The sequence below is a fragment of the Mustela putorius genome, unplaced genomic scaffold, assembly GCF_011764305.1.
Source record: "Mustela putorius furo isolate JIRA1106 unplaced genomic scaffold, ASM1176430v1.1 tig00003853_pilon_pilon_pilon, whole genome shotgun sequence".
Taxonomy (NCBI): Eukaryota; Metazoa; Chordata; class Mammalia; order Carnivora; family Mustelidae; genus Mustela; species Mustela putorius.
Genome location: NW_025422005.1, coordinates 82524887 through 82551981, shown reverse-complemented (window position 1 = coordinate 82551981; position 27095 = coordinate 82524887). Strand labels below are relative to the sequence as shown.

General features: G+C 35.0%; 1 protein-coding gene across 2 annotated transcripts in view; it reads left to right on the top strand.

Annotated features, from left to right (window-relative positions):
- The window catches only part of DPYD (dihydropyrimidine dehydrogenase), an 836293-nt gene that overhangs the window by 412056 nt on the left and 397142 nt on the right, over positions 1-27095 (top strand). Inside the window, exons 13-14 of one of the 2 annotated variants that reach the window (XM_045064890.1) lie at positions 21868-22083; positions 23591-23764. In XM_045064890.1, coding sequence (XP_044920825.1) covers positions 21868-22083; positions 23591-23593 — 219 coding nt within the window. In that variant the 3' untranslated portion in view covers positions 23594-23764. Of the gene's footprint in view, positions 1-21867; positions 22084-23590; positions 23765-27095 lie in introns of those variants that run through there. The other variant, XM_045064888.1, reaches the window with a different exon arrangement.

Here is a 27095-nt window from a genome sequence, read left to right as displayed (position 1 = left end):
CAAGGAACCTATACTGCAGCCAGAGTCATCCTTCAGGAGTAAAAGTCTGATCCTCATTTTTTCATGTAAAATCTTTCAAAGGCTCCTCTTTGCACTCAAGATAAGACCTGATCTCCTGGGCTTGTGATGCTAACTTGCATTTCCCCTAGCACACCAAGACCTCTGAATCTGGGACTTTTCCCTACTCCCCTCATTTCTTTTGTTTCTATCCTACTTGTCCTTCAGGTCTTTCTTCCTCCTCCCCTTCCAAGAACATGTTCCTCCTGTGTGCTCTGTGGCACCCTGTTTCCCTGACGGAAGCCTGCTTACTGATCTGTCTCTGCAAAGCCAGTTGCCATGCTTGTGTATTGTTATGCCCTCAAAATAGTGTATTCATCTATATTTATTAAATAGGAAAAATATGTAGAATGAGATAATTCATTGTAAAGGAATTTAAAGAGGAGTTAAGAAAATGAATGAGTTTGTTATATAAGTTCATTAACTGTAAATAAATAACGTTTCCTTCAAATGCAACATCCATTAAGAAAAATTTCATAATGCCTAAAGTGTATTCATGAGTGAAGGTTTATCACTGCTTGTCTTGTGTTTTTACATTAGTTTTGGGGGAAATGGGACACTAGATAGTGTACTTTAAAAATGATTTAATACACACATTATAGTATTAATTCATGCATGCAATCACTGCAATTGGATATTTTGAATTTATTTGTAATACGCTTTTTCAGACTCATGTGATTATTTCAAGATACCCCTGTTGGGATTTTAGTAATTCCCATAGTTGTCTGAAGAGAGCTTCACTTAGATTTCATTAGTTAACTTGATCAGTTACCATTTATTGAGTACCAGCTGTTGAGCCCAAGATACTTGACTTTGGGAAAGTACTGAAGTAAATAAATGAGGAGAGGTAAAACACAGCAGTTAGAAATTTGGCCTCTGAATTAAACAGACCTGATTTCAAACTATGTGACTTGAGGGCTTACTTTGTCACTTCAGGACATGGGCTTTTCAAGGGTAAATAAACTATTTATTAATAAATGAGCAATAATAATTAGAGATACTAAAATGGTATTAGAGAACATTTACAAAATAGGACATTTCGAAGGGAAAGCATAGTGTCGGATTTTAACAAAGATTCAAAGAGGCTATTGCTGGTAATTATGAAAACATTTTATTTAGTCATTTGTTACTTCATTCATATACATCGCCTGGCTATCCATGGAGTCATTCATGCATGGATTCATTCATTCATTCATTCAGTAAATAATTTTTTAAAAAATATTGCTTTCATCTTTAGATAGTACTAATCTGTAGGTTTACAAATGTGAATTAAAACATAAAACTTGCCATTAATAATCTCACAGTCTGGTAGAAAAGACAGTGGTATAAACATACATCTAATACAATATTATAAACTTGGTAATAAAAAATGTAAAGGCACAGGGTAGCATGAAAGAGATAATGATTGATTTTATCTGGATATGGGCATCAATCAGGATGTGGAGTCAGCAAAGGCTTCACAAAATCCAGACACAAAGAGGGAGGATAAGAAAAACAGTGATTTGAATTGGTGGAACTTAAAGGGGCCTCCTGGCTAAGATTGTAGAGCTTGCTTACTGCCCAGGGGCACCCAGATAAGGGTACTAGCTGGCTGAAATCCTGACCAAGCTCTGCTCCCTGAATGGTGGTATCTTTTGTTGTGCTGCTTCAATTCAGAGGAGGGAGTGCCTTCTTGTATTGTCACAAAGGTGCTTTCTGCTTGTGCTATAAGACTTAAACCTGTGCAGTGGCTTCTTTCAATTTCACCAAAAGGCATTCTGAGTTTGTGCAGGCCCTGAACATAGAGAATATGTAGGAAAAATGGGAGAAAAGATCTGTGATTATACTGGGGTTAGGATATGATAAGAATACCTGGTTTAGGATTTTAATTTGGGGTGTATAATGAAGCAGAAATGTGATAGGAGTTGTTTGCATAAGAAGTGATAGGGTCATATCTTGTATTAATATAGAGAGAAACATTTTCCAATTTGTCAACATTTCTCTCCTTAAAATTCTTTATTTTATTTTATTATTTTTAAAAGATTTTATTTGAGAGAGAGAGAGAGAGAGAGAGAGTGAAAGAGAGCATGAGTGGATGGGGGCAGGGAAGAGGGAGACGCAGGTTCCCCACTGAGCAGGAATCCAGATGGATGTAGGCCTGGGCTTGATCCCAGGACCCTAAGATCATGACCTGAGCTGAAGGCAGCTGCTTAACAGACTGAGCCACTGAGGCATCTTTAAAAATCTTTATTTAGTTGTGCTTTTAAATGATCCAATATGACTTCACCATTGTTGTTTATATTACTGTGATGTTAGTAGGAGTTGAGGCATATTTGAATTATTTTCTTCTGCTTGAATAAGAATTACTGAGTATCTAAAATGATTTTGAGTGTACCCAAAGAAAGAGTATGTAACTGAAAGAATGTTGAATTCTATTGAATTTAAAATTTTTTGCACTTTCACTTGCATCTTTCCAGTGGATTTATTTATTTATTTAGCTGATGTGCATGTCTTTGTCTTTGTGTGCATGTCTGTATGCATGGGGGAGTGTATGTGGACAGACAAAAAGTTCTGTACTAGGAAGAAAAGAAATTAACTACATGAACCCATCAACCTTTCTTCAAAAGTTGCTTTTTAGCAATGTGTAAATGCAAAGATTACCCATGTGACATAGAGAACAGACATATAATAAAATCGAAAGCTAATTTTACTACAACCAATAAATTCTGAAGTAGTCCAAGAGCAGAGATCAGTGTTGACTAGAATTATTGGAAAAGACTCATGAAAAAAAAGTGCTCCCTGATTTTTACCCTCCTTGGACATACCTGTTATATTTACTGTCATTATAATAACAGCTACTATTTGTTTAGCTTCTGTTATATATTGTGTAGGTTTTGTTTACAGTGGGTATCATTATCTTTATATCTTTATTTCCTTAAAGATTTAGTTTATTTATTTCACAGAGAGAGTGAGAGAGAGAGGGAGAGCCAGGAGAGGGAGGGGCAGAGGGAGAGAGAGAGAGAATCTCAAGCAGACTCCACCCTGAGCTTAGAGCCCAACAGTGGGGCTGGATCTCCACCCTGTCATAATGACCTGGGCCAAAATCAAGAGTTGGAAGCTTAACTGACTGAGCCACCCAGATACCCCCATGGGTATCCTTATCTTTATCTCATAGCTCTTAAAAATAAAGTCTCAATTGTTAAAGTAAACTGTTCTAGGTTAAGTATCCTCTTAGTATCAAAGCCAGGATTTGAACATACATATGTCTATTTGTTATTTTCCCCTGGATTGAACTACTTTCCTAATATTTTTCAACTCTGGTTTCTTGTTCTTGCTAATCATCTTCAGGCCTAGACATCTTCCCCCACAGTATGTGTTAAAATTTAAAAATAAAATAATGCATTAGAACTCTGCCTGAGAGTCCCTCTGTAGTTGAAATTGAAATCAGAAGATTGTGATTGGAGACTGTGGCTTATGTATAACTTAGTTCTGGTTAAAAATACACTTTAACCAGAATGATTAAGTGACTAGAAAAGTTCTAAGATTATTCCACATCTCCTAACTTCCAGGGAAATAAAATAGAGGGATAATTAGCTCAATTAATATAATTAAAGACCTAAATTTAATTGTTAATTGAGGATAAAGAAGAGGCACTTTAATTACATAGGTAAATCCAGACATTCATTAACAATAAGTTGGTTAAATCCAGAACATTCATTTAAAAAACAGAGGAATATAAAAAAGTGCTCTTAGTCTAGGAAACAAAAATCAATAATTAGTTGATTAATCTGAAAAAGTTAAAATGGGGAGTTACAAAAAGGATATACGTGTATATTAAGCATGTCATTTCATTTTAAAAACCATAGGTATATTCTCCTCTTCATTTTTCTTAAAAAGAAAAAAAAGCAGAGCCAAGTTCTTTTTAATCTTATGGTTAGAGTTCTATCTTGTTTCTTGTGTAAACCTGTTTATAACATGCTGCCTACAACTTCTGGTTTTGTTTTCTAAAGTGGAGCCATACTTTCAACAAACAAAGATAAATGTCCTGGATTTTTGTAGGATTGCCTGTCAGTCATTTCATTTGTTTAACCCACATCTAATTTCATAGCAACTTCTTTTTTAGCAACTCACCTTTATCATAGCTTTTGAAAATATTCAATTTAGTTTTCACAGACTCAACCCCCTTTCTTTTCACATTCATAGAGCTCTTCAATTTACACAATTTTGATTTACATTTATAACCAACACAAATGGGGTGAGGACCATACAACTGATTCCATAAGCACAGAACTCAAGGGGAAGGGTAGAATGTTCATAGACACACAGGTACCCTCCTCATAACAGAGACTCAGCACTGCTTGTCCTTCCTTTGTACCTCACAGAGGAACAGGAGGGAAGATATTATTAGTCTAGTGAGTCTGTTAGGTGCAACCAGGTTGTTAAGGGAAACCATATGATGCCCAATGTCCTTCTGTACCAAAGACAAGTCTTAATACAAAATATATTTATAAAATGGTATATTGACAAAAATGTCAGTAATGTACCAAAATACAATTGTTTAGAAAATTGAGCACTTTGTTTTAGTATTAACGTAGAAACACATTTCGTCACAAAAAAGTAGAGGAAAATAGACTATGTGTTATCTCACTGTGCTATGTCCTCCATTAAGAGAAAACTTGTGAATGGAATATAGGCTAAATGCTTCTAAGTTCTGATCCGAGATAAGAAACTCCTTTTTTTTTTGAAGTCATCATGTTATTTCTGAGAAGATGATCTTACCAACATGAGACATTTTGTCAAATAAAATTGGTCCAAGTATATGAAAATTATCATCTTTAAACCTGTGGATTTGATTACATCATTAGAGTATCCTCCATGTCATTATTCTGTGATTCAGAATTCTATTTTAAATTTACTATCTTTTAGATGCAACACTGAAACACCACAGTATTTATTACTAGTAGTGGAAGGGATCAAGTAAACTTACATGTTTCTGCAAGAGAAGCACTTGCAGTGTTATAAAGATAAATATTGAGGGGCAAAAGACAAGAGTTATTAGTGGAAGGATAAATATGGAAAGGATAGGTAGGGATAGAAATTCAAATAAAGGAAAGGAATTATACAAGGAGTCTTCAAATATAGACAGGAAATGAAAAGGAAAAGAAGACCTCCTTTCTTTCAAGTAGAATTCCTTCTGTGAAATTCAAACACGATGAGAAACTGCAGAGGATAGGAAAGGAGGCATTGGAACATTAAACATATTAAAAAAAAAAGTTTTGGTTGCTAGGTTTACAAGTGAGTTTAGGAGTCACTGAACTGAGGTTGAATGGTTACACAGTACTGTTTATTCACTGCCACCATTTGAGGTCAGCTTTCAGCAACAACATAAAGTTACTTTTTTTTTTCATTTTGTTTCATTTCAGTGGTTCTACTACATACATGAGTTTGCCTACCTGCATCTTCCCAAATGATATTCTTTTTGTGTCTTCCTCAAAATTTATCCTTTATTAAACATGATATATTCCTATAATAAGTATCCATGTTAAGGGTTTGATTATTTTGATACTGTATGGATTATTTTAGTTATGAATCTGTGTTATTCTTTCCAACTTGTCATCCCCCTCAAAACAAATTCTTGTGGCAGAATTATCTTAGAACATATACATATAAATATTCTGCCATTTTACTGGGTCTAAAATGTCTTTCTTAACCCTGTAAGATCACGGAGCGCAAGTGTCTTTTAAGTTTTAGCTTTCTACAGTGTTTTCTAGCTCTACAGTAAAGCTTATATGATATTTTAATGAAGGTCATAGTGAAGTTCTCTAATAGTTAATGTGGTTCTACTGAGTTGTATATAGTGTATGGGTACATTTTGAAATAGGAGTTTGCAAAGTTCTTCAAAACTATTAAAAATTCCTTGCATTGATGGCCTATTTTTCTCTTACTTGAGGTTTTTGTGTGTTTTCTTTTGGTTCGATTGAGGCTCAAAAGAATCAGTAGTTGTTGAGGGGACTAGGTATCTCAGGGGATTGGTAATAAGATACAGAGCCTTTAACCTCTTGGTCACTAGTTCAAATCTGCCCCAGGTCAAGAGTGACAGAAAGTCATTATCATCTGATGGCAGTTCAATAGGCTATGTGAAATGAATTTGTGATTTCAGTACCAGTGGAGAGAGATTCATGCCATAGTCTCACCATTGAGTGGTTGTGATTTTAGTCTGAAGAGAAAGGAGTCCAGTCATAGCTAAGTATTCCATTTTTTGGAGCTAAGACTTTTTTTGGTGGATTTGTTGATGGAATGGCATAGGGAAGCAAGGCTTGCCCTTGTATTGGTTTGTAATCTGAGGCCATGAGGTGCACATCTGTAGGAATCCCTGTCTATCATTGTTGCTGATAAGGTACAATTTGGCATCACTAAACTGACTTCTAAAAAGTTATTTCCATCCCAGATGCTGATTAATTCAAGACTGAAAGTGACATCATTCATGTCTCCTGTTTCTTTAGTGCCCTTCTGCATATACTTTTTAAATGTTTCATTTTTCCCTTTTAATCACATTATTAATTTTATCTACATTTGGACATACGACTGAACATTTAGAGAGGCCTATTCATTCTTGTCAATCTTTCACATGAGAAATACTGAGTTAACAAACAAGAATAGAAAATTGTAAGGACACTTTGAAGATGGGGAATTAAAAACTGAGCTCCGTGTGAAAGGATCATTGCTATAAAGCTAATTGAATTATGTGCGTTCATATCAATAAATGAAATCTTTCACCTTCTGCCACTTTTAGGGTTGAAGATTATGTGAGGGATTTTGTCTTTCTAATATCTTTCATGAACAGTCAGGTTATTAAAACTTTTTGATATGGGGATCTCTTTTAAAGGAATTACCTTTCTAAAGAGGACAAAGGCATATGTTTATACTTGAAAGATTTTTAAGATCACAGCATTGTCTTCATAATAGAATATTTACATTTTTATTTTATAGCAGGTTCACTGATTTTCAAAAAGAGCCCACGTTGTTGGATTGTAAGGATTTTAAAGCTATCTCTGATAATTTTTTATATGCGAAAATCAAATCTAAACAATGATAGCCTCTGTGTCTCATATTAAAGATTATTGCTCGGTACAAAGATGAGCATTTGCCGAAAATGTGACAGTCTGGGATTTTAGAAAATAAACTTAGAGGAACTTATCTATGCCCAAGTCTCCATTGCTTAGAAGAACTTCAGTGCCAACTTTGAAGACACTTGTTATCATTATCATTGCTTAAAATACCATTTTAATTTCACATCTTCAAAGGCATTCTTTTGCCCTGAAATATTCCAGTGGTTTCTACAATATCTGAAGAACTATGATTTGAGAATTAGAAATTTAAATTGCCCAGGCTTAATATTAGAGTATTTCCGTTACCCTTTGCAGGTTTTGAGGCAGCTTATTCGACCTTACAGTCTCACCAGGAAGCTAATGGGAAAGCCTTGCAGCAATCTTCACAGGAAAGTTTCCAAATGTCAAGTGTCATCTTTCCAGCTGTTAGATGAATGGGTAGCCAAGAGGCATTTATTTGGGTGTGCAGCCCCTGTGAAATCTGGGTGAGGCAAGAGAAAAGGCTATAATTTGGTGGTTAGTTTACCAGTATTGGTATAGTTGCAGATCTCTTTGCCAGGCAAAGGACTCCATTTTGTGGTTTAATGATTGACAGCCAACTGCAGTGTTCCTGCACTTAGAGAATAAAAATGCCTTTAAAAAAAAAAAAAAAGAGGCATCATCGATATGTCATACTAATTTTTGAATCCTTCACTGCTTCAGATAAAAACAATCTTATCGACGGAGCTGGCTTCTTCTTTCCTAAACCCCTCTCCAACTGAGAGGAGGTAAGGCTTTTCAAATGACAACTGTATTAAAATCCTGAGACCTATTGAAAAAGTGTCCTTCAGTTTAAGATATATGGCAAACTCTTTAATTCCTATGTTAAAAGAAGATTGATATGAATCATTGGCCACTGTCAGGTTGAAAAACAATGAATATCAATAAAAAGACACTTTTAAATCATAATGGATTCAGTTTGAGATAGTGATAGACTCCAAAAAATAATATTGAAGTATGTCATGGGTAAATGCTGTTTCCATGCTAAGTTTTTCCACTTGGTCAGGATCACTGCATTGAAATGACTTCAGCCCAATTTCTCTTTGGTAAACTATGCCTTTAGACTGAACTAGAATCAGAAGTGCATGTGATCTCATTTTTATCCCTTCCAGTGAGAAGTAGTGAAGTTAAATTGCTTATAGTCATTGAAAAGTGAAGTTTGTTTCAAGTGTTTATAAATAAGCATACGATAAACCCCATAGACTATCTGTAGAGTTTGCCTCTTTGATGGTAGAGTCATGTTAATTTTTGACGAATTCCCTAGCTAAATATTTCAAAATAATTATTAAGGATCAGAAGCTTGACTTTTTTTTCTATTGAAGTTTCTGTTTGTAAAATGGCATAGCTTTTTGTGTATGAAGGGGGATTTACTATTTGTAACGTCTATATGTTATAAAAGGAAATCAGGGGTAAAAATGAGGAATGAGCCTATATCCAATGGAGCTATGAAAACAAAACTATCTAGTTGGTGATAGGGAAAGAAAATACCATGACTAATAAGGGATTTTAATGCCTTTTATTTACTTTATATAGGGTTCCAAACCTTTATTAAATGGCAGCGTTTGACCTGAAAAGTAATTTAAAATGAAATTGTCTCCATAAAGGCAGAATATATCCTTACCAATACAGTAGTAGATTGCTACTTCAGGCAGATAGTGCCAGATTAGAATGATTAGAAAAAATAACTGAAAAATCTGATCCATGTCGTACTGAACCTGACCTCAGTGGGTGCTAAGGGAGTATGAAAGAAATTAGCCACTCTTAAGTCACTTGGTCTAAACGGTCTATTGGTGTTACAAATTCCATGCCAAATCTCCAACCTTGATACCTGGGGCTGCGTGGAGATCCTGAAAATATCACAGTAGAACAAAGCACTGAAAATCTTTAGCTTGCTGGTGGAGATTTAAATACAAAAATTTTCATCAGAACTTTGTTCTTCTACATTCAATGATTTAGTAAAGTTGAGTCTTATATAAGTGATAAAGGACTCAATTGAAAATATCTAGATACAGGTGGTATAATGAAAGCCTAAAGGTCAGGAGATCTAGGTTCAAAGCCTGACTTAATTATTCATTAATTCTGCCTTTGGACCTTTGGGAATGTCACATTGCCTTTTGGTTATCTCACTTACGGCACAGTGTAGTCACAGAGGTGGAATTTTCAGCTCAAGGACTAAAAATGTTTAAAATCTCAAATGCATTATCTTGAGCCTCACTATCTTTATCCATAAAAAAGACAAAATTAGTTTTTTATGCTTCTGAAACCCTAATTATGTATGTTAAAAATAAAGAATTTAATTTATCAAATACCTATGATATGCTGATTATCTTTTTTAGAGGTTTAACATTCACAATGTACTCAAAATTATGCCTGCCAGAGTAAATATTTTTCCCCCGGTTTACAAATTAGAAAACATATGCTAAATTTTGTTGAGAGGGCTATGGCCTTGGAAATATTTGACTCAACCACTTAAATATGGGTCAGCAAGCTGAGGAATATCCCAACACGTGCCTATCACTGGGCTAAGCCATCTCCCCACCTCCTCCCCTCTGAACCCTCAGACTGTTTCCCAGAGTCCATAGTCTCTCATGGTTCTTCTCCCCTTCCGATTTCCTCCCCTTCGGTTTTCCCTTCCTTCCTCTAATGTCCTCCATGCTATTCCTTATGTTCGAATAATGAATCACGCAACACTACGTCAGAAACTAATGATGTACTATATGGTGACTAACGTAACATAATAAAAAATAAATTAAAAAATAGTGAAAATAGAAAATTGTTTAAGCTATAATAAATATAGTAATAATAATAAATTGTTTAAGCTCCCAGGGCCTTAGTGTCCATACTTATCGATAAAGGGTTGATAAAATGATTTAAAAAAAAAAAGAAGAAGAAGAAAAGAAAGAAAGCTGAGGAACAGATTTTAAAAGAGTCAATTCAACTCACAGAAAAATTCACTCAGGAGAAGAGAACCGTAATAGAATTCTCTGAAAGGGATTTAAAATAAATATGTTAAAGACCCCCAAAGAGATAAAGACAGCAATAGCATCCATAGAAAAGAACAGGAGAGATGTAATGCCTTTGTTAAAGTGTTGATGGTATGGCCTGCTAGGGCTAGAACCCAGGTTTTTCCATTCTTAGCCCTACTGTTGTCAGTAGTCATCCTGCCCCTTCCTCACCATGTCCTGTGGTTAAGCTTCAGTTGAGCATAGGGAAGGCAGAACACATAGGTAAGTCCCTCCCAATCAGCAGAGAACTCTGTGCCAGAGTCAGGATGAGAACAATGACACTAAACTTTTTTAGTCCATACAGCTAGCCCTCAGAATGATCTTACTTCATTTTCGGATCCCTTCGCAGGCATTACATGGTCACTATATGCCAGACACATCCCATGGGAATGTAATCTTCAAAGTAATTCTTTGTCAGTTTTGTTTTCTAGTGTTTCTGTGCCTAGAACAATGCCTACCTGATAATAGGTGGTTGACCAATAAAATGCCTACCGTGTGACAGGCACTTGATACTATGACTGAAAAATTGAATGTACTGAAGAAATGTTTTAAATTATGGGGCACATGAAGCAGACCATACAAATTCACGTGGCTCAAACAGGTGGTGGGGTACAGTTATCGTGGAAAGAGTGGATAAAAATGAGCATACCCGCGCATTATAATTTTTCTCCTGTGATCCTCACTGCCATCCTTTACAATAGGTGTTTTAACGGTGAGACAAAAGAGTTTCAAAGTGGCCTAACTGACCTGCTTCAGGTTCAAAAATAACATCTGAGTGACTGTATTAGTTTTTCCCGGTGTCCCATCCTTACCTTAGCCTATTTTAGCGACTTTCCCTCCCAGAAATACAAGGGTTAATAGGTTAACACAAAAGCAGTATTGCCTGGTAGGTTGTTGACTTACAATTTTGAGCTTTTTATTCCAAGTCTTAATATTTAACATTGCTGTTGTCACCTTTCTTAAATGTCAGCTTCTTTTATTTACCTTCATCACTCTCACCTTGATCATGCCGACTTCTTTGTGCTACATGGATTTGCTGTCAGCACCACCCTGTGCTGGTCACCAGGCTTTTCTTACAGTAGTCATTGACATCTTGTCAGCAGTGTCACCACCTTTGGCCCCAGGCCTGTGAATATGGCAATTGTTACCTTATTGATTGACACTTTTGAAAATTTGTCAACATGTTATTCATGATTGGCGGGGTGGGGGGCTTCGCTAACTTACAAACCACTTCTTAAAGTTAATTCACTAGTTTATCCTTTAACCAAACCCTTTGGGTTTTATGACATGGGGCCTCTGTGTAATAGTCTATGTGATATTTTCTTAATGAATGATAATATAATTAGTAGAAGGTAAAAGAAACCAATGTTATTGCAGTAGCTCAGTTGATAAATTAAACCATTCATTTTAAAGTCAGAGTGTATACCAAAGTTGCTATATGCATGACTCTGCTCACATCCTTCTCACATCTGCTCAGATCTTATTTTATTAAAGAAGCCTCCTTGGGCACAAATGGAAACTTGTGTCCCTCTAGCCACACTACTGCCCAACCCACATATAGTCTGCATTCTGTTTCTGAGGAGAAGCCACTTGAAAACACACTATTTTGGGTTCCTGGATCCAATTGCAATATATGTGACATGAGTTCCCCATGCCACAAAGCAATACTTGGGACACCAGTTGGGTATTCTACAATTTAACTCAATTCCAACACTATGTACCTTGAAATAGGATCCCACAGGTAACCACCATTTGGTAGATTGTCCTACCTTCTGCCTTCCCTTGCCACTTCACATGCCATTCACAAGCCCAACAAGCTGTATTTAACCAACAAGCTGTAGACTGAAGATTCCAATGACCCCTTCCACACAGGATGCCAATCCTAAATCCAGGTTGTTACCTGTACTTCTGACCAGCTGGCTATAGATCAGAGGTTCCTATGACTGCCTCCTTGGATTCAGTTTTTGCTAGAAAGGCTCACAGAACTTGGAGAAACATTGTACTTAACTAGCTCACTGGTTTATTATAAAAGAATATAATTCAGGAGCAGCTGGGTGGAAGAGATGCATAGGACAAGTATGGAGAAAGGGTGCAGAGCTTCCATGCCCTCTCCAGGTGCACCTTTCTCCCCTATCTACACCTGTATACCAACCTGGAAGTGCTCTGAACCCTGTCCTTTGTTGTTGTTCCTTTGTTTGTTTTTGTTTTTGTTTTACAGAGGCTTTATTACATAGTCACAATTGATTACATTTTGATTGAACCTCCAGACCCTATCAAATCCCTAGAGGTCAGGGGGTCAAAGGGATGGGACAGAAAGTTCCAAGCCTAGAACCATGTGGTGGATTTCCTGACAACTGGCCCCCATTCTTAGGTGCTTTCATCTATTAACATTAAAAAAAAAAAAAAACCAAACCCTTCATTGCTCTCATCACTGGGGAAATTCTGAGGGTTTTAGGAGTTAGAAACAGGATGACAACCAAATAAAATGACAAAATAATGACCAAATAAAATGACAACCAAATAAATGGAATTAGAAGAATAAAAAAGGGGCATGCCAGGAAGAGAAAATAGCAACTGCAAACACCCATGGAAAGACAGAGTTTAGTGGATGTCATATGTGACTGATAGGTGCATTAACATTGATAATGGCATAAGGTCAATTTGGATAGGGGAACAGGACCACTTCCTGAATGATCTTGTAGGCTATAATAGTTTGAATACTAATGGGGTGCCTGGGTGGCTCAGGGGTTAAAGCCTCTGCCTTCAGCTCAGGTCATGATCCCAGGGTGCTAGATCCAGCCCGGCATTGGGCTCTCTGCTCAGCAGGCTTACTCTTCCCCTCTCTCTGCCTGCCTCTCTGCCTACTTGTGATCTCTGTCTGTCAAATAAATAAATAAGATCTTTAAAAAAAAATAGTTTGGATATTAACAAAATGCAATGAGAAATGAATGAAAAGTTTTTAAAAATCAAATTTGTGTTTTTAAAAGGCTCTGGTGCAAAGTAAAGAGTAGATTCTAGCAGGAGGCAAGGAAAATGGAAAAAAACAGTAAGAAATAATCCCAATGAGATAATGATGGGAATGAGTATAGATAGAAGTATATGGACTCATATATTTTGAAGATAAGAGTCATTAGATTTGCTGGTGGAAGAAAAATGGGGAATGAAAGAAAAGAAGTATCAAGAATAATACACAGATTTTTGGCTTAAGATGAATGAATGGTAGTGTCATAAAGTAAGTGGAGAAAACTGGGGGAGGAATAGTTTTTTTTGCTGAAGAGGAGGAATTTTTGTATGATACTACCTTAGGTTGCTTAAGAGCTGGTAGTTGGAGATGGAGATAAAGTTTAGATGAAGAAAAAGATCACATGGATTTGAGTTAATGTTTAATTTTGTAGCCTAATTCTGCACTCAGGTTACAGATATCTTATTAAGAGCAATATGACTATAATCCTTTAAAGAAATGAACAAAATGGGATTATTATTTTTAGAAACTTTTCTGTAGCCTCATATCTTTTCTAAAATTTTCATTACAAATAGTAATTTCTCAAAATGGAGAAATGAAATCTGATTTTATGTCATAATTGTAATCACTCTACCTAGGCCTTTCCACCATGGAAGCAGCTAATCCAAATTAATTTCTGCTTTGCAAGTTTTCCTCCTCAATAGATATTTCTTCAAAGGGCAAAGTAACTGACCTGGAGTTAATTAATGCATAAAACCAGCCTATGAATTAATCTAGTCCTAAGTAGCTATATAATGTTATTTATTCTTTGCCTTAAAATAATCTCAGAATAGATGATTCTAGAGCAGCTGTACCTTAAGATAGGGAACATTGTAGTTATATCACAATGAAATATAAATAAAATGAGTAAGTGAAAGCTGTTTGATGATTAAATTGGATGGAACATAGTGGTAGTTATTTTCTCTTCTTCAATCAAATATAACACTACCAATAGTCTTGCTTTTAGCAAAGCTTTTTTTTGTTTTGTTTTTTAATTTTAATTCTGGTAAAACAAATTAAGGAAAAATGCAATTGGGATACATAATTACGATGTGATTTTCTTTTCCTCAACAACATAACCATTATACATGCAAATTTCTCTGTGTATAATTCCATGACCCAGCCAGGTATAGTAGGAGACTACCAGTGATGAAGAGTAATAATGTAATAATAAAATAATAGTCCATTATACTTTAAGATTGTATTTGTTTTTATTTCCATTCTGAAATGAAAGGCAGCATACTTGATTATCTTATCAATATCTGAACGGAATATACTTTTTATTTATGACAATAGATTTTTCCTTGTGTGAGTACATGTGTTGCATTTGTTCAATCAAACAATTGTGAATAATTTTCAGATCAGTTTCCAATTTGGAGAACATTAGTGCTTCAGAAGAATATTGTTTATGTAAATAAGAGGAATTTGATATAATGTAGGCTGTGTAAGCTTTGAATTCAGGTTTCACTCTATTACTTATTGGCTTCATATCCTTGAAGAAGTTGGTTATTTTCTTTGAATGTCACTTCCCTCAATTTCAGTAAGAGAATAATGCCTAATTTGAAGAGTTGTGATTATAAGGAGAGAGTAAGTACAAAACACTTCTCACTGGGTCTGACATAAGTATTCTTTACAAGTAGACAAGCATCTTATTGATTCTGAGAATAAACTAAGTGTCCTGTTTTTACAGTAGGCCTCAATATTTGGACAATATAATGATGGCTGTCAGAATCGTGACTTTATAAGCAAATAAAAGTCCCCATATGGGCACTTTGTAGAGTATCTGCCCACCTTATAATAATACTTTATTCTCTTGAACAGACCCTTGGTAGCCATTTATTTTAATAAAGTAGACATGTAGTGCAATCATGACCAAACCTGAATTTCTCACTTGAGAATTGGGAATTAAAGGGAGCTTTGGCATGGCTAAAGAAACAGTTCTCAGCCTTGGATTCACAGTTCAATTCCTTGAAGTGAGTTCAAAAACTACTATTCCTTGAGCCATACTCTAAGCAATTCTGATGTAATTAGTTGGAGTCTATCTAACCAAGACATCAGAATTTTTAAAACTCTTCTAATGTTTTTAATATGTAGAGTTAGAAGTGACTGGGCTAGACCTATAGAATAGCAACCATTCTGCATAAAGAATCAGAGGAAGCCAGTTGGCAGAGATCGAAGACTAAACTAGAAGCATGTAGAAGAGTACAGAGAGGGAGAGGCAGATTATATGGCTTTCCATGAGGGTTAGCTGCATCCCTGAGTTTCAGGAGATGCTTCTGTACCCTTGCTCTTAACAGCTGCCTGAGACTAGTCTCTATTGCTTGCAATCAAATCCAATCTAAGCTGGAAGTTAAGAATCATGTGGGGCAGAAAAATGTTTCATTTTCAACAGGATCTTGGCAAAATTGTGAGGTCAGTAAATGTTTATGTCACTTTACGTGCCTGATATAGAATGTATACATTTATATTATTAACTTAATTGCCTGGTGTAGTTATTTACCATTGCATTAAATAATTCTTTTTAGTGCCTTTGCTAAACTCAACAGTCTTCCAATGGTAAGAGTTGAAAGTTACTCTAGAATCATAGAATAATGGAATATATATCTGGAAAGCATTTGATGATAATTTCATGTAAGTTGATTATCATCTTACTGGGGGACTAATGTAAAAAAGAGACTAAGTAAAGGTCACTAGTCTAATGTATTCAACTAATATTTTGAGCATCTTTCTGCCGTGTCTTATGCTAGGTGCTTAAATTAAATTAGGAGGAGATACATATGTGGAAACAAATGAGTACAGAGTATGATAAGAGAACAACTTTGTTTGTGGATAGCCAGGCAAGTTTCATAGTGAAGATGACAACAGGACTGACTCTTGAAGATTGGTTGCAGCTTTCAAAGCAGAAAAGCCAGGCAGGAAAGGACATTTTAGAAGGGGTTAAAAAAAAAAGTCAAAATGCATAGGTACATTAATGATACTCTTTTGTTTGAGAAATTATAAGTAGTTTAATAAATGGAAGCATAAAATGTTGTGATGGAGTGGAAGTAGATGAGATAAGAAAGGCTAAAAGAGGAGACTAGAAAGTGTGCGGAGTGGGAAGAGCCCAGAGCACAGCTGGAGTTATATAATGAATGCTAAGGAGCTGGTACTACATTCTGCAGGTAGTGAAGAACCTTGAAGGATTTTGTAGGTGGAAATGAAATGAGAAAATTTAAGTGTAACCCATATAAATTTGGGACCTCTCATGGTTTATGCATGCCATGAGATAATTTTTTATGTGGAATTTTAAATGACTAAAATCTTCACTCAAATCTCCCCTTAAAAAATTCCGAGAGGGAAAAAGCAAACTTACTAAAAAGTCATCTTTAGACATCTCTCTCTTTTACAATGTCTCTTAATGTCTGACAATGACTTCTGTAGAAGGAATGTCACTTTTTACCCTTACACTGTAAAAATCTGCTCAACATCTCACTTTTCCTTAATCTCTATTTTTACCTCCCTCTCTCTGTCTTCCTCTCAATTCTTTATCACTTTACCCTCTTTTAATTCTATAGGTTTTTTTCCTTTGGCATTTCCATTAAGTATATTTTGAAAAACCAAAGAAACCGTGGTAATGTCCAGATTATAAGATAGTCCCTGTTTTAGAAAGGGAAAGGATGAAGGAAATCACATAAATTCGAGTGCTTGCATTTAACCCTTTCAACTATGTTAGGACAGTTCTCAATTTCAGAACATAAAAGGCAAATGAGATATTCAACAAAGGACAATTAAAGTGTCAAAAAGCCTGGGGGAAAGGGAGATTTGGAAAGAATATAATAGTTATTTAAAACATATCTGAAGATGACATGTGGAAAAGTGATTTTATTTACCTTTGTCTCTAAGAGGGTGGAGTTGCCTTTAAGGGTATTTTATATACATGTATATGTGTATATATGGTACATAATACATACATATATTACATATATTTCTAATTCTAATGGAGATGCTGATTTTTTTCACTTTTTTAAATTAAAAAAGTTTTTTTTTTAAGATTTTGTTTATTTATTTGACAGAGAGAGAGAGACAGTGAGAGAGGGAACACAAGCAGGGGAGTAAGAGAGGGAAAGGTAGAAGCAGGCTTCTCGCAAAGCAGGGAGCCCGATGTGGGGCTTGATCCCAGGGTCCCGGGATCATGACCTGAGCCGAAAGCAGAGGCTTAACAACTGAGCCACCCAAGTGCCCCTTAAATTTTTTTTTTTTTTAAGATTTTATTTATTTATTTGACAGACAGAGATCACAAGTAGGCAGAGAGGCAGGCAGAGAGAGAGGGAGGGGGAAGCAGGCTCCCTGCTGAGCAGAGAGCCTAATGCGGGGCTTGATCCCAGGACCCTGGGATCATGACCTGAGCCGAAGGCAGATGCTTTAACCCACTGAGCCACCCAGGCGCCCCTCACTTACTGATTTTAATAAGGTATGATCACTGCCCTCAAGAAGCTTATGTTTTTTTGAAGAGAAAATCAACATGCACAGCCCAGTTTGATGACTACCGAGGTACAGGCATATTTTAAATTGCAACGTAGCAGAGATGACAGTAAGATTTGTTAGACAAGGGAATGGAATGCATTAAGGAAATGCCCCAGGAAGCATATACTTGAGTAAATGAACTGAGTTTGGAAAGATGAAGAGTCATTTGATGGGTGAAGAAAGACTTGGGTTATATGTTAGGCCAGTGGAAATACATAAAATAATTCATGGAGACATGTAGCAGTGTGATGAACTAGCCTTACTTTTAATTCTGTGTGTTGTTGGTTGGTTGGTAGCTTTATTTGCATTCTTCTGTTTGTGAGCTCCAGAGACCGGTCTGTTTTGTTCATCTCTGTAACCTCAAGTTCTCAATAAATATGTGAACAAAAATAGTTTTATATGAATGTTAAGAATTGTGTCTGAGTTCATGGGCCCCACATTATGCCAGCAGCCAGTATATGCCGTGAAAAGAAATTTGAATTTGGCTTCCTGAAGATGTGGGTAAGTTTTAGCATATTAGTAATTAAGCATATAACCAGATATTTTCAGTGTAATCAGTGAATTGAAATAATCTTATTTTTTATGCCCTAGGAGTAGTCAATATAAAATTATTTATCTATAGTGGCCAGGGAGTGCTTCAGATGGGGAAATTTTATCGTAGGTGAAGAGAGATGAGATGGGGAAAGGTACAGAGGCAGGGTGGCACAGAGTATTTTTGAGGAAGAAGGACTGAAACATTTGATTTCTGAGAGATGGCTTAAGGTGGTGGGAGGAAAACTGACCAAGAAAATAGAAAAAGTACACTCTTTCTTCTGGCTCTGCCACCAGCTGAGTAACTTACAGGTACTCACTTAACCTCCTTTACCCTTGGTTTTTTCTTCATAAAGTAAAGCTTTTAAGGTTGATTATCTCTTTGATTATTCTAGTTCTAAATGTTTTTAAGTTTACGTGTAATATTAAATATAGCTGAGAGGATTGGTTTGGGGCAGACAATCTGTGAAGGAAGCTAAAGAGCGTCTATTTATCTCGATCTTCACTTACTGGTTTTTCATTGATTCTTTTATAAAACTATTTTAGTATACCTTTGATTCTATTTGTCTCATATAAATTAATTTATGTTCACTATTGAAAGTATAAAAGGTAAAATGAGCAAAAATCTAGAAATTAAAGGCCATCCCAGTCCCACCTAGTTCAGATAAGACTAGTTACATATTGATATTTACTCTTTATGACAGATAGTAAACAGAGAGACGTATAGCAATAGACGTAATAACGTATACTATTGTAATAAACATATATATTAAATATTTATCTGCTTCCTTATTTTTTACTGAAAACTTTTGGACTTATAAATAATGTTAACCCACTATTTTTTCACTTAGTACAGGATAAACACTCTTTCATGTCAGTTTATTTTTTTTTTTCTTGTTCAGTTTCTGTATTAGTCTGATGTCAGTATAGCATTCCTTTTTACAATGGTATTATTGGGGAACTAATTTTCATTGTTCAACATCTAGGTTGTTTCCTTCTTTCTTTTTTTTTTTAATTAAGTTTTTTTATTTTAATACCAGTATAGTTAACATAATCTAGGCTGTTTCTGACAACTGTTATTTACTAACACTAGTGGATGATTGGAAAAATAGTATTGTCTGAAATTGAAAATCTGGATGACATATTCTTTAGAAGAGAATATGAGATACAATTTGAAGCAGTTGAGTTTGAATTAACAGCAAAGCATCCATATCCAAAGGTCTTGAAGTCTCTTGGAAATCTGAGTTTGAAGGTTATGAATGGGATTTGGGAGGAATTAGTCTCATGGTGAGAGCTGAAATTTGAAATGCTGAAGTTGTCTGAGCAAGGGTACAGAGGGGAACAGGCTTTTAAACTTCAGAAAAGGAAGCATACACTGAGCAAGAGTCAATTACCAGGTTGGACAGACTGGGTTGTTGTAGCACCACACTGTGGTAAAAAGTCTCAAAGACAAAACAAAACAAAAGCCTTGTCTGGGCACTAGTAAGAACAGCTGCCTATCACAAGTAAATATTTTAGATTATATCATATATGCATACACATCAATAGTATTTTTGTCAATAAAAGAAATACATATTTTATAAGAAGCTGTACTTCTCATTTAAAAGAGTTTTATATGTATCTTTACTTTTTGTTAGTTATTTGCTTTGGCTTATTTGTTTTATATTTTTGTTTTGACGCTTAAGGAAAATCTTGCGAAGTTTGTCCACGTCATTCCCTTTTTAGTATTAAGGCAGCAACCTTCTTAAGAATTTCAGGGCAGTGCCTTATTTATTTTATGTAAGTTAAGAAATGCATGTTGAACTGTACATCTCTATCTGCCTCCTTGGGCTGTTGCCTGATGCCCTACGGCTAAGATTATAACAAATTCATCTGTAAGATTGAGAGATTAGATATTTCAGTACAAATCCTTTGAAAGAGAAGAAAACTATCAGTGTCATTCATCTCACCTAAATAAGAATATGGAATCATGTGAATATCTGCTATTAGCATGAGGCACAAACTTGCCTGAAATATCTAAGATTCCTCAGATACGAAAAGTACATCTTGATTTTTTCCCAGTATTGACAAGTCCGTACTGTCTGGAAAGTCTTCCTTAGTCTAACCTAAATTTGCCTGATTAATTTAAACCATGATTACACGCTGAGAAAAATCACATCAAAGGTGTATTTCCCCTCATGTACCTCTGTACAAAGTCACACACACACACACACACACACACACACACACACACACAGATCAAATTAACGTATTCCCTATATTATACATTATACCTTTTGTCTTTGCTAATCATTTTAATAGTATTACAATTCCACATGAGGAAAGGAGAAGTTGTATTCACAACCGGACTGACCGATATTCAGAAATGTGCCTGGAAACCCAGAACATTCCTGGCAGAAGATGCCTGCTGTAGTTGTAGCTTTGATGTGATCAAGCATCTCTTTGTAGGTGCAAGAAACATGTTAGTCTTTCAATTGACAAGTTTGATGCCTTTTTACATATTAAGTGAACTTTACTTTGCATTATAAATGCTGGAAGTCCGGAAATAATTTGTATGCAAGTCATGGCAATTTTTATCTGCATAAGACACACTCCTGTAAAATTAAAGTTATGCTCAAACAACTTTTCCTTTGAGTGATGGTTCACAAGGGAAAGGAGTTCTTACTTTGGAATTAACTAGCCCTATCCATTCAGTTTGGCTTGGAAAATTCATCCTTTTTTATATTTGCCAGTATTATTTGTCTTTCAGAGATAAACAGAGAGAAAGAGAAGGAGGGAAAAGGAAAGAGACAGAGACACTTTATAAACTAAAGTCCTGATGAGATCGTTAATAACCCTCCCAGTCAGGAAGAGACATTTAGCAAGTACCTACCCTCTTCAGTGTGCCATGCACTTTGCATACGTGTTTTCGTAATGCAAGGTAACATTATACAGTGTTCCTTTAACAAAGGTAATTTCCCAGTTTTGAGAGGTGAAGACATTAACTGTTTTGGTACCGGTTTGGGTTCTAAAAAAGAAACTCTCCTCCTGCACATGAGTACATTCCCCACTTTCCAAATTAGATGTCTTCCTGTGGCTTATGATCTCCTACCTTTTCCAGTACTCCTAGGAGGTTGGAAATTAGGCACCCAGCATTCCTGCTGCTGTACTGAAAATGGTTGAGGAGAAAAAGACATGGACATATTAGGTGGCTTTCCTAAAATCTCATAAACAGAAGTGAGACTACTAGAAATTGAATTTGGGCCTCCTGACTTGCTGTTGCCCATATTTCTGAGCACTAAAGACATCTTCCAAAAATTAAGTACAAAAGGGCTGGTTTATGGGACCAGGGAGATAAATTCTGAAATTTTTCCCTTTTGTGTTTGAATCTCCGTATGTTTTAAATAGAGTTCTTTGTTTGCTTATTTAATTGATTTTATTTCTGTTAATACTCTCCATACTGCCTTTTAAATTAGAAAAAGGTGGTATTATATGAATCTGGGTGACTGCTAACTGATTTTTTTTTGGCCAGTTTTCATCATTGTAAACACACCGATGTAATCTATATTATTTCGAATGGTGTGTTGAAGTGATTTTTGTCAAAGAGTCTATGGAAAAATCAGATCTGATGCAAGAACAGTTACTGACTGTTTGTTTTTTACAGTCGCAATATGGAGCTTCGGTTTCTGCCAAACCTGAACTGCCCCTCTTTTACACTCCTATTGATCTGGTGGACATCAGTGTGGAAATGGCTGGACTGAAGTTTATAAATCCTTTTGGTCTTGCTAGTGCAACTCCAGCCACCAGTACATCAATGATCCGAAGAGCTTTTGAAGCTGGATGGGGCTTTGCCCTGACCAAAACTTTCTCTCTTGATAAGGTAAGAAAATATTTATGAGGTCATGTTTAAATGTCTATCATGCATTTTAATTAGAGCAGAGATATTATGATGTCACAATTTTTCTGACCAAGAAATAATAGTTACTCAACTACAGGACAAGACCTATTAGTCCAGGCTAATTTTTTTCTCTTACCCATCTTTCTGTCCCATGGAAGGCCATGAATTTCCCATTTTGTTTTATCTAGGAAGCATCAAAAAATATATATATTACAAAAATGGCTATTTAATGTGATAATCACAAACTCATGATTTTTTATTTTGGCATTAATTATTTTGTGATTTCTGGATGTGTGTGGATGAGGACATCTGTCCGAACTGAAGGTTGGAGAGACTATAAGTTTGGTTTGTACATATTCCTGGGACCCAGGTCAGGTCAAAAAGAATCACTCTGTGTACCTCATTTGTGCTGGTAATAAGGTTCTTCTTGAATTTTTAAATATAGAAAGATTTTCAAAGTACATATACCTGAGTTTAATTTGGCACGATGACTTTGTACTCACACTGTAAGTGGACATACTCAGTAGAAAATAAAGTACGTATTATGGTTGAGATTGATTCTTAAAGGTAGACAAAACATATAAATTCATGTTTTTAAAGTAGTACGAAATATACAGTAGAAGGTTGCATCCTTATATGGTTTTGAATTAGAAAAGCAGAGCAGAATTTAACATTCTTAGATCCTTTATTGATAAAATTTTAAATGCTAAATCTATCAATGTATTTAGTACTAACTAACTGGTAGTTAGTAATAATTAATGTATAAGAATGTGTGAATCTAGTGACTGAGAAAACTGTATCATTATTTAAATCAGCCTTATCCGTAGGCAAAGAAAATAATAGAAAACAAATATGCCCCATTAAGCACATTCTCTCCTTCTTTCTCCTCTTACTAGGATCAATAGCTAGCATTAGTATGGCTAAAACATTACGGCTGTCTTATTCTGACAGCTTTACAAGATGCTATGTGTAACTGTGATGAAGAAAATCTAGAGAATCCTCAAAAGTTAGAAAAACCGGGGCATAAAAAATTTCATAAATGTTTTTATGTTTAAATAACTAAAGAGAGGTTCTTTTTCAAATACTTTGGTTAAATAAAGTGTAAAGATAAACAGAACTTACTGGATGCAGCTTTAGAATATCATTAATCAATTGTTTACAGCTTTGTAGAATATTGATAGTACATTTGTCTTTGTTTCAATTCATCCTTTAAGAATAACTTGGAAGCTGTAATCAAATGTTTAATCCATTGAGAAAAACTGAGTCTCCAATACCATCTAATGACTACATTATAGTTACTCTGTTTTAAAAATTTTATGTGTAAACAGAAATAGGTAGCTAATCAGGTACAAGTAAAGAACTGTAGGAAAAAAAGGTGTTTGCTTTGAATTTGCTGTTTGCTTGCAAAAAATTGAATTCTGATTAATCAGAGACATTTGTCTTTACTCTGTTAGTGACATGCATTGATTTGTGATGCTGTCTCTTTCAGTAACCTAGGAGCAGTTGCCTTTATTAGGATCAGCAGCAAAATTAAATGTGGAAGCTAACTTCCTTCTAAACCTCCAATTTGAATTTAATCTATCAATTCACAAGTCTGTGATGCTGGTTCAAAGAGAGAGTAAGGAGCAAATGCAAATTAAATTTGGCATATAAAACATTATGTTGGGGGCTTTAGGAAGCTCTGTTACTTGCTTTGATGGTGAGTAGAACACAATATTTGTACAAAGACTATTTTAAATGTATTTTTGCAGATTATAATGACATAAATAACGATGCCACCTTAGGCTTATATAATGTCATTTTCAAAAACAATTGTTTCCCATACATGTTTTTGCAAAATAGTCAGTTTGCTTCATAGAGATCTAGGGTTTTGTTTTGTTTTGTTTTCTTATGTTGTCCCTAATTAGTGATTAAACCTGTTGTGAATGTGAAATTGTCTTATGAGCGTCTGATGAAATGTTGTAACGTACAACTCAGTAGGTAGAAACACGTTTTCCCACAGCCTCCTACTACAGACATCTATTACAATATTATATGTACTATACATTTGTGTGACATTATAGTATATTAATTTAGATTAGTCTTATTATAATTTATTATGCCAATTCAAGAATCTACTTAAAATGTATTAAAATTCAGAATCTTGACATTTGAAATTTGGATGCTCTTAATATGACAAAGGTTATTCTATGGAGTTTTGTTATCATATGAAATATTAATATTTCACAGTACAGTTTTGATGAAGTACAATTTTCCGAGACTGCATATGATAAAGAAATTAAATGCTTACCAAGGGAGTTCAGTAAAAATTAGAGCCCTGCCTGAACATCTGCTGGAAATTTTATTATCCTGTCCTACTGACAGGGTGGCTCCCTTGTTGTTTTTCTAGATTGACAGCTGAATATTGCACTGATTTCTGCAGCAAATATGTTTAGGTGAACTTTGTTTCCCTTTTTTTTTATTTTTTTGGGAGTTCGGAACATACTTTTGATTTTCATCCTATACTTTTTTTTATACTCTTGACATTTGTAGATGCCAGATTGAGGTCTAATATGCTGTAGCAACGATAGACCATTGACTTACACTGAAATGCCAGTTGATATCTCAGTAAACAGAAATATTATTATTCCTTACTGTGCAGTCTGTATAAAAGCTGTATGTGGTTTCTTTAGGGAGGCAAATGATCAGATTTTTAATGTCAAGTATAAAAAGATCTGTGTTTGCTTTTGTATTAAATAACATCAAAGAGGGCTTTTATTAACTATATTCTTCCTTCCCAAAATCAGTCTTCCCTGGAATGTCCCAAAATACATAGATTGCCTTTCTCGAGATTCTCTTTATGTATTATAAAGATGATATTTAAAATACCATCATAAAATGAAATGAAAATATAATTAAAATTATTTTTACATATAAATATATAGTGCATTCATGTTTAAATTTTAAAAAGTTGGAGAGAAATCAGTGTCAAGCTTAATTAAAACTAAACTATCATGACAAACCAGAGAGATGCTATGTTTAATTGGCAATATTAAAAATTATTTAGACTGCACATTAAAGAACCTCCTGGCCAATGTCCACTGAGAAGAAATAGATAAAAAGATTTTATTTTTGGAAATTATATCATAAATTTTGTTCTCTCAGGCATCTACATATTATATACTGCAAATGTGTAATCTGTGACTGCAAGTTGCATATATCTTTGTCACTACATAGGTAAACTCAGAAGTGTTTGCTATTATTCCAAATCAGATTCAAACGTAAGCAAAAATTCACTTCATTTATAAGATATATGGTATAGATATTAGAATAAACTTGTGATTGATTTTTAGTGAGAAAATATCTTGATTGCATATATTTTGTTTTAATAAGTATCAGATAACTAGACAAAGAGGTGCACATATACAGATTCTCTCAACATAAAATGCCAAAAACTGAAAACTGAGAAATATTTAAGGTTCTTCATTATTTCTTTGGAATCAAATATTGATAGTGGCTTTTTCCATAAAATACAACCTTATACCACATAACATAATGCTTAGTGTACAGGAAGAGTTTGATAAATGTTTCATAAATATTCGTTGGATAAATGAGTCAATAAATGAATAAATAGATTTTTGGCAAAAGCATATTGAGTTCCTTTTTTTTCAGTCATATGAACAGACAGTTAACACATAAAAAATTGACTGTTCTGAGTATTGATCTCAATCAAGGGAGAAAAGGCCAATTTAAAATTTTCATATCCCATGTTGCTTTCTGTGGTGCATCTATACATGTCTGAAAATGAAAATGTCAGTGGAGTTTTTAAATGAATGGGTAGTGTTTTAAGACTTGAGAGTCTTTAAAATATAGAGAATTTTTGAGAAAACAGAATATGTATTGCACAATTTTAGGAAGGGAAATAAAAATCATTTGGCCAACTATCTAAGCTTATGTGTCAATAGCTATGACAGGGTAAATGTAACTTGTTTTGGAGTGCCTTTAATAACAAGAAATATGCTAGATCTTTAAGGCAATGCAGCTTCTTATAGCTATGGATAACCCTATTTTAGGAATATCTTTTTTTATTGACCCCAAATTGGCCTTTCTTGAATGTTCCATCCATGTTTTATAGTTCTGCCCTCAGAGACACCATGGAATAAGTTAGTCTAGCTTATTAACATAAATGAATTGTTGATTTTTAAATATGGTAGGTTTTTTTGTTTTGTTTTTCTAAGTGAATATACACCCAAGAGAAGGGCTGACAAGTGTGGAGAGGCAGTGACGTCTAGTGAAAACAACTTTTGCCTGGGAGAATCCAGTCTCTGTCCAAAGCTGTTTCTAAGGCTCTACCTTGCACAAGTTATTTAGTAATGTACATTGTTGTTGTTAGAATGATCATTACTATACACATAATTAACTACCATTTGTTAAGTGCATAAAAAGTATAGACATTGCCAAATGTTTTTTGGAAGTGGTAAGATAGTATTTAAAAAATTTTTTTTCATATGAAATAAAAGAGTGAGAAAGTTAAACCAATTGCCCAGGACTTAGAACAACAATTATTTATTTGCTCACAGTCACATACTGAGTTCACATGGGCAGTTCTTCTGCTTCACAAGGTGTCACTTGGACTCATTCATGCATTCTCAGTTAGTTGGAGGGATGCCCGGGTACTGGCAAGATGGCCTCATTCATACATATGGACCCTCAACTGGAGTTACTGTAATTGCTCAGATTGCTGAGTCTCTCTCTCCATCACTTTATTATCTCTCTTGCCTTGTTGGGGGTAAGACAGTGTTCCTTGAGTAGGACCCCATCCTGCTCCCTGGTAATGGTTCCACAATTCATTTTTCCTATCCACTGTTGGCTCGGTTCTCAGGGCTCTTATTCTATCCTCTGAGTTTTTGTTCTGTTTTAGTTAAGAAATGGCCAGTGTTGGCCATTCCTGGCAGTTGAGTATCTTTTTCAACCTATTAGCTGCCGTGGAAAGTTAAGAATCCCTATTATCTTTA